This window comes from Microtus oregoni, unplaced genomic scaffold, assembly GCF_018167655.1.
Source record: "Microtus oregoni isolate MIOR12 unplaced genomic scaffold, Mior012 000036F_ref0000092, whole genome shotgun sequence".
In the NCBI taxonomy this organism is placed as follows: Eukaryota; Metazoa; Chordata; class Mammalia; order Rodentia; family Cricetidae; genus Microtus; species Microtus oregoni.
In genome coordinates, this window is record NW_024543095.1 from 13,303,439 (window position 1) to 13,312,382 (window position 8,944).

At 39.3% G+C, this 8,944-nt stretch overlaps 1 protein-coding gene across 1 annotated transcript; it reads right to left on the reverse strand.

The window, feature by feature from the left end:
* Positions 1 to 7,941: 7,941 nt before the first annotated feature.
* On the reverse strand, positions 7,942 to 8,694 carry LOC121432834 (NXPE family member 3-like). The gene has a single exon (XM_041630973.1). It carries the CDS (start codon positions 8,692 to 8,694, stop codon positions 7,942 to 7,944), a length of 753 nt encoding a protein of 250 aa, XP_041486907.1.
* Between the last annotated feature and the right edge of the window lie 250 nt (positions 8,695 to 8,944).

Sequence of the window (8,944 nt, forward strand, 5' to 3'; positions counted from 1 at the left end):
TTCCACCCCCAGGCAACTAAAATTTTCAATCCATCTTCTACCCTGTCCAGGCTCACAACTAGAGCCAGAAGTGATTTCCATTACTCGAAATTAAGGCACGCTGATAACTAACATAAATTCTGCAAATTTGATGTAAGTTAGTTATTTTTAAAAGAAATATTTTTCTTAACAAAAGGTGCTTAATGAAAATAATGTAGGACATGTGTTCTACTAAAAACTGAGTTCCAGGAAAAGTCAGCTTATCTTCAACAAACTTGGAACTTGTTGGTACCACCAAAGATAAATCTCAAGCCTCCACCAGATGATACAGAAAAATGAAACTGCATTAGCACAAAAGCTCAGTTCCACTGTCTGATCCCCTTACACCCTGCCATGAACCTCAGAAGCTCAAAGAACATTCCTACATATTCCCTCAAGCCCCTAGGAGAGGCACACAAAGCACTCATAATGCTTGTTCCCAGCAGGAGCTGCCAATCACCTACTACATTTCAGTGTGGGATACAGTGGACATCCTGACTAGGTGTCATGCCCCACCTGACATCAAGGTCTCCTCCATGCTGTGAACTATTCTTTAAACTGTCCAGGATGTTATCTCCTGGGATACATGGATGATAAAATCCACCAGGATATTCAAGACATCTTGAGCTTCTTGTAGTCATGGGTAAGCCAAATCTAGAATTCATCTGAAGCAGAAGTAAAGAAGCAAGGAGTTCCATTCAACACTCATGGAATTTTAGACTAATGTTCTAGGTTTTTCTTTCTCTTATTGTAGATGTGTGTGTATAAAACTTTCCTAGAAGACTTTTATTCCCAATCAAAATCTCTTTCTCTCTCCTCTCTCTCTCTCTCTCTCTCTCTCTCTCTCTCTCTCTCTCTCTTTCTCTCTCTCCTTCTCTCTCTCTATCTCTCTCTGTCTCTGTCTCTCTCTCTCTCTGTCTCTCTCTCTCTCTCTCTCTCTCTCTCTCTCTGGCATATGTATATATGCGTGTGGTTGTGTGGTCTTTTGATCTTTTAAATTTTAAATTACATGCATCAAGGATCAGTCTGTCATCATTGTACAAAAAGCCAATATATTGTCATACATAATCTAGAAACAAAATAATAATTATTTTCTTGTGTGCATGGTATCTTTCTCAAAATGAGACCAAGCATGTTAGATCTCAGATCACAAAACAAATCTTACTTTTGAATGAACGTCAAAATCAAAACTTCTAAAAGTCATATAAGCATATTTTTATAATTTATTAAAAAAAGATTCTCTACTAACCTTGTCACCTAAATGTTTTTCTTTAAACTTTCTATGGATTGACTCCTAAAACAGGATGTGAATTATCATGTACATTTATGTGTCATGGGTGCCTAAAGAAAAGGTTTCAGATATTATATTCATTTATAGTTCATTTCTAAGTCGTCATCCAACCAAGGAAGAAAATCATATTCACAGTATATAACTGAGGTGGCAACACAGAGCAGAAGCTTTATGTGGTATATATGTTAAGATCTGATTATATTTAGACTCTTATGCGAGCAAGAATCTAAGGTCTGTGTTCTTTATCATAGAAAGCAATGAATGCGTGCAGACAAAAGAAAGGTGAGGTAGCTGCAGATTCAGTGATGATGCAGGAGCTCAGATGTCCTCCAATGGACAAGTATGGCTTTTCTACAAGGACAAATAAGGAGTATTATCTTCTGGGAACTGGGTTTCTTGAAATGCACTTCCCTGTTCCATTTCCTCCTTCTAACCTCTCCTGTGCCCTCTCCCCAACTGACAAAAAGATATTAAGAACCAGAATTCCAGAAAGTACACAGTGAAACATCGTCTCTTAGATGTGGCTACATCATAACAACAATAACAACATAACAACAGTAATGTCAGTGGAAGGGAGAACTGGAATTTCCTCATCAGATAGATGCAGGCTAAAAAAGTGGTGTTTATAATGCCTTATAGCTGAGAGTCTGTGTGGTGTTCCCTCCTTTATGGAATTGATGCCTTCTTCACTTTTTTGTTTAAGTCTCAAAATCTGTAACAGAGATTGCTTCCTATTGTACCAAAAAATCCATATATCACACATATTAAGAAATCTTAGGAGGTGTTGAAAGGTTTGAGGGGAGCAAGCCAAGTGATAAAGGAAAAAGGCAAGAGGAAAAGAAATGTTGACATAAATTCAGCCAGCACTGGAAAGAAAACAGTTCTACTCCCACCATGAAAAAGGCATAGGATTTTTTTATTTGTCATTTTAAATGATATTTATCTGGAAATAAATAATACAATTATACTTGTATACAATGAGTTTGATCACATCAATCCACCAACTCCTACTAGTGTTCTCCCTCTCTCTCTCTTTCTCCATCATGTTCTCTTATTTATTGCTATTAATAAATACCCCAAAGAGGCCAAAAGAGAGCTTTAGGTTCCCTAAGCCTGGAGCTATTGAAAGTTGTGAGTCTTCATGTGGTCCCTGGGAATCAAGCAGAGGTCTTCTGGAAAAACAGTCAGAGATATTTAACTGTTAAACTGTCTCCCCAGACCTGTTTAAACATAAAAGAAGGTGATGTGGAAGTCCTTCTGTATATGTGTTTCTTTTATTGGTTAATGAATAAAGAATCTGCTTTGGGCCTATAGCAGGGCAGAACAGAGCTAGGTGGGGAAAACTAAACTGAATTCTGGGAGAAAGAAGGCAGAGTCAGAGAGAAGCCATGTAGCCCTGCTAGAGACAGACACTGAATGGAACTTTACCAGGTAAGCCACAGCCACATGGCGATACACGGATTAATAGAAATGGGTTAGTTTAAGATATAAGAGTTAGACAGAAGTACACTTAAGTTATGGCCAAACAATATTGCAATTGTTACAAATTTCTGTGTGATTATTTCAAGTCTGGGCATCTGGAAACGAACATATAGCCTCCTACAACAAAGTTCTTATTATTTCAAGTATTTAGAACTCTAAAGAGCTGATTTGAACAAGCTATAGAAAGAATCAATATTGGTTCTTCATCTTTTTCCCTCATCAGGAAAAGATATTTTTCAGCTACCATGGTGACTCCATAACTAATAGAGTTATATCAATCTTTTCACAAATCCAGCAAATAAAATCTTGAAAGTCTGTTGCCTGTGTCTGTTGCAAACAGGTTACTCTGTTTAAAGTGTGTGGTTCACTTCCACTGGGAAATCAAATTTTATTGATGCAGATGATAGCTCATCAGGAAAACTTTCTATTCTCATATAGCTTTTCAATTAAAGAACAAACACTCCCCTAGCCTATTTGGCCTGAGCAAGTAAAATTACTTTCCAGCGTAGCTGTGAGGTCCCTGCTCAGATGCCAGGGTCACAGGAGGCTAAGAAGCCAAACGGAATTTGAGGAGTCATATAGACTGACAGGCATGCTTGATTCACTCCAGATGAAGGCTGCTAGGCAACCACGTAAACATGGGTGTACGTGAGCTGCACACAGGTGGGCAGCACATAGGTTTCATGATGGTAGTTACACAGGCTGATACACTAACACACGGGCAGCCTGGTGAGGGCAAAACCTCAGGCAAAGCTTCACAAATTTGGCCTCAAGGCTTTACTTATGCAGAATCACACAGAAGTTCACACTGTCCAAAAAAAAAAAAAAGTCATTTTAACAGATTTAATCACTGCATACTGAACTGTGGGGTTCCTCAGATATCTTGTGTCAGCCATTTTTTCCTAACTTCTCTCTCACTCCCATGTCCAGCATCGTCATCCATCTACAACAAACCACTGTGTCAGCACCACGTTGTCTCAGCAAAAACCAACCCTTATGACGCCCTATTTCCTAAAGCAGCTTATTGGGCTACATATTACAACACAAGGTTAGATGCAGTGTGAGACAGTGGCCTTGTAATAAGCTCCTAAAAGTAGCCCTACTCCTCTCATCATCCAACTCTTTGCTACCATAAAGCACCTGCTCCACTCTTCATGATAAATGAATTCTACTTCCTTCCCTTAACCACGGGAGCTATCTATTCCCATCCGCCTACAAATTCCCTTGCTAGAACGGAGGTTTCTCATTGATTTCTGTTATGTGGGTCTCCTTCAGGAAACTGGAAATTCTACTGCCATCCATAAAGCTGTCTTCATTCATTCTAACAGCCATGACTATTTTTATAACTATACATGAAAGTATCTTTGGACTTTTTATCTCTTGACCTCTCTGTTTGATCCATCCATCTAGTGAACTAGCTATGTATCGACTTTTTATTTGTGAAGATCCTAAAGTTCTTCTTAAGATTCTTCTCTTTGTATTCACACTGTTTGTACAGTGAATGCTGAACAAACAATGTGAGCCGGAAGGAGAAGACCATCCTAGAAGGAAAGTAGAACAATGTCATTTCATTTTTCTTTTTCTTTCCAAACCTACAGGGCAACCTCTTCTTTGTTTTGAAGCTGAAATTGGGGGCAGATCTCATCATGCCATTTCTAGCCAGGCTCAGGAAATGAAAACTCCTGAGAACCTCATCAGTCAGAGTCCCTTATATGAGCAAAATGACCTTGCCTCCAAACCTTGCTGAGAATGTCTGGTTCTTTCTGCTTCTTGCCTAACGTCATCACTCTTCACTTTCCTTGTCTGCTAAATGGGGGCATTCTCGCATCTCACTTTAAATCCGTGCTTTGTCCAGCATGAGATTCTGTGGAGTGTCCTAGTTCACAGGGCAAACAGTGGCTCTTTACTGGGCTTCAGTTTCTTTCTTGGCCCAGTATCTTTACAAAGGTGCCGCTGCGTTCTTAGTACCCAAACATGATGCTAGGAATGCAGAAGAGTTTGATATGCGCTTACTAGCCTACTATTACCAGAGAAACATGATTTCTACAACGCTATATTTGGCTTGTTTTAGGTTGAACTCTGCTTCATATTTTCTGAGAGATAATTTTTTTCTGCCCAATGTGTCATTCCTTGTTTATCCTAAACACTCAGGTGCTTCATAATTCCCAACCTGCTGCACTTAGGTGAGACCATAGACTTAGGACAAAAGGATGCATTCCTTTCAAAGATAGGCTTCAAGCATGCTTCATAGTCCTATTACTTTCTTTCTTTGCCCCTCTCCACACTGTTGAGGCCACAACTCATGTGTTCTGAGAGCACCACAATTTACTTAGAAAGCATCTGAAGAAAATCAACCAAAATCATGAAATTTGGCATAAAATACACTATTTTATTGTGTGAGCACAATGAGATTCTTACATCGTGTGTTCTACTGGCTAGCATTCATTATGGAAGTTACTACTTAATTCAGTGACCAGGATCACAGTTGCAATAGGAAGAACTCTTTTTAAGTTAGAAAACCTATGCTTATAAAATTAAGTTAACATCAGGCAAATAATAAACTCTATTAGCTTCTAGCTTAGGATCTTGGAAGTGCAGTGACTTGGAAAATTTTGCATCCAGAGAGGTAATACATATGAAAAAATAGTCTGTTGTCCTACTATTTTTCTTATTACCTGGATCTTGCTAAAGTCAGTCATTGTTACGCAGAGAAGATGCTCAAGTCCCCAGTGCGAAAAAGCTATTAGTAACATTAGTGTTTTACACATAATAACAGTTGGATCATAAAAGAGGAAGAGTCAGTTCTATGTTTGATTTCCTTCCCAGTATAGAAAAGAATGTATCAACTGGATAAATAAACTCATGAACTATTAACCACTAACATTGTAATTAGAGTAACAATGACAACCCTTCTCAGTTTTTCTAGTTTCTCAATGATACATATGGAGAAATTTAATTTTTAATATCTAGGAAAAAGAGTCTGTGAAATGATCTGTATGACTGACTCTAAATGGAAACTCCCAAAAGCAAGGAAAATATTTTTACCCAACTCCATAGTAGAAGGCATTTTCCAATAACAGTAATGTTACACCAATATGTTGTTGTTGTTGTTGATGTTGTTTATGAAACTAGAGTTTTTCATACAATGAATTCTCATCATGGTTTCCTCTCTCTTCTACCTCACAACCCCATCCATCCAACATCTCACCTTTTTTTTCCTCTCTTTAGAAAACAAACAGGCACATATAATAAAAATAAAAAAGATTGAAAGTGTGTTTCCATTGTCAGTGTCTTTTTCACAATTGTAGTAACTGAGACACAGGAAACATCAAGCAAACAGAAAAAAGCTAAAAGCACAAAAAGCATGTACATATACAACAACTTTGTTCCTCAACTAGAAGGGAAGAAAATAAAAGTATCCTCAGAAAAAGACATAAATGGTGCTAAACACTCCATAGGACTCAGACCAGTTTCACAACTAAGATTTATGCCACCAAGAATACTAATATGCAGACTTATAAAATCCAAGTTAGTTTTACAATCCCTGATAAGCAGCTGTTAAGACTTGATGCATATATGGCTACAATATCTGCCTTTATACTGCACCACACTTCTCATCTCAGAGGAATGGCCACATAAATGAATGTGATGCTCAATTCAGCATAAGATAATCATGAAAATGTAACACTAAATTTGCTCTAAGGATTTCAGCCCTTTGTAGCATAACATAAGCAATTTTTGAATAATTACACTAATAAGTCTACCTCCAACTAATTGCTTAATTCATCAATCTACCATTAAATGTAAACCTGCTGCAAATTATACTAGGCATACTCCATACAAAATACAGAAAAATTCCACACCTTCAAAAATGTCTCAACTTGAAAGAGATAAACAATTTTCCTTTAAAAGTTCTCAGTAACCACCATGTGTACCTGATTTTGTCATTCTTCAACAAATGTTAAATGAAAAACATCATTAATTACATGTTTTCTTTCTCATCTGTTCATTTCCCACATGAATTTGGCATAATTTGATGAGGCCATAGCAAATGTACTGGGAAGACTTGAACAAGACAAACAACTTCATTTCCTCATAGGTCCTTTGTATGTAATTGCCTTTGGAAATATCAAATATAACTTACAGAAAGAAAACAAATGAGCCATTGTGTCCTAGAGAAGCATAATCAAACTACTGAAACAAAAGTTTCACAAAGCAATACTTACTGTTGTGGCTTTATAATATGTGCAAATATTTTCTGTTCTATTCTGATTTGTTTCTTAAAATGACATATTAAATTTAATTCACAATCATAGAATAGATAGATCTTCACTTATAACATTTGCTTCTGTATATGTTGTAGGAGAACAAAGACAAGACTAAACGCCTGCAGTAGTGTCAGGAAGACAATACATTTTGGCTCTGTGTTGAATACACACCTCTTAAACAAAATCATCTTTAAAGGCTGCTAAGAAAGAAGCAGGACCTTCTTATGTGATAAACTTGATGTGCCACCTGCACTGATTTACACAAAATCAACCATGTAAACGTCATCACATGCCTACAAAATCAGTACTATTATATCTATTTCACACTTGTAGAAACTGAGACATAGGATAAACCTCAATAGTCAATATTTGAACTACTGTAAAAACATAGCAGAGACTGTCTGATTTTCTAACAATAGGAGTGTGCTCTGCATAGTTGTGAAGCTGGCAAGTCCACGATGAAGGAAGTCACAGGTCCTATGACACAAGACCTTCTATTTCCTCATTAATTAAAGATGCTTTTTTTGTTGTAGCTTCGAATGGTAAATGAAAAGACCTCGGCTTTTTGTTTCCTTTTAGTAAGAACACTCATCCCACTTGTGAATGTTCTTCTCTGGTGGCCATGTTGTCTCCCAAAGCCCTTGTCTCCTAACATGCTATTGGGATTAGGTTTCAGTACATAATTTGTTTTTAATATCATCTCATTTATATAAAATTAGACTTATCCGTGTGGTCCATAGAAAGATGTATAAAATATGGTGACCCAAGTGTTACAGTGGGTGAGCCAGGGGTAGCCTCAGCTACCCATCATTTGCTGTCCACCATTTTGATGGCCCCAACTCAGGCTCTGCCTTTATTCATTCTCAGGTCCCTCAGGAGCACTCAGGTGGGACAGATGAAGGACAGGAATAATTCCACTTCATTGCGGACAATAAGCCTCTTTGGGTGGATGTCGTCTGGTACAGCCAAGCTGGAGGTCATTTCCCATGCATCCACAAAGGCCACTTGGAGACCATCAAAGGCAGCATGGAGGAACCTGTTCACCTGGATTGTGAGCCAGTCACTGCCATACACGGATTTGTAGCCAGTATTGGCCAGTTTGATAACCACCAGAGTACTGGGTTCCCTGTCCAGCAGGGCTTTTACAGCTTCCCGAATCCCTGCCAGTCTTCGAGCAAAGATGGATGGAGGGAAGGTGGTGAAGTGGGCTCCCAAACCGAACACCACCACTGTGTAGGGACCCCCGGCCAGGCCATGCAGAACTCTGGCCACAGAGTGCAAGGAGGCCACTGGAGTGCGACGAGAGCGCAGGGGCCAGCTGTGGGCCCTCCAGTGCAACACTGTCCCCCGAGTTGTGTCCACAGCCATCAGGGGACCTGCCTGGTATTGGACATGTAGATCAACTGGCTTCAGAGAGGGCACGGTGTCTCGCAGATACTCCCACCACTGCCGAAGGGTGGAATCTCCCATCATGTAGACAATGTGGCCAGCCAGGCAGTTCAGGATGCTGCTCACAGTGGGGAAAGAACGGCTAGAACAGAACATTGAGTGCCATCTGTCTTGGTAGTAGAAGCCAGAGGGTTTTGGAGACAGGTGGCCAGGGCGGCATGGGGGCCGAGAGGGCAAGGCTAGCATGTTTGATGCTCTGGGTTCAAATCTCATCACTGAATAAAACATTTCTGTCAGCTTCTGGCCTGTAACTCAGGAGTTGGAGGGAAAAGGATAAAAACTTTGAGGTGGTGTCTACAAGATGGCCCAGTGGGTGAAGGCATTTACTGTGCAAGCCTGGTGACTTCAGTTCAATTCCCAGGGCCAACACGAATGTGGAAAGTGAGAACTGCCTCCACGGAGTTCTCCTCTGACCTCACACACACCCATCATGGCA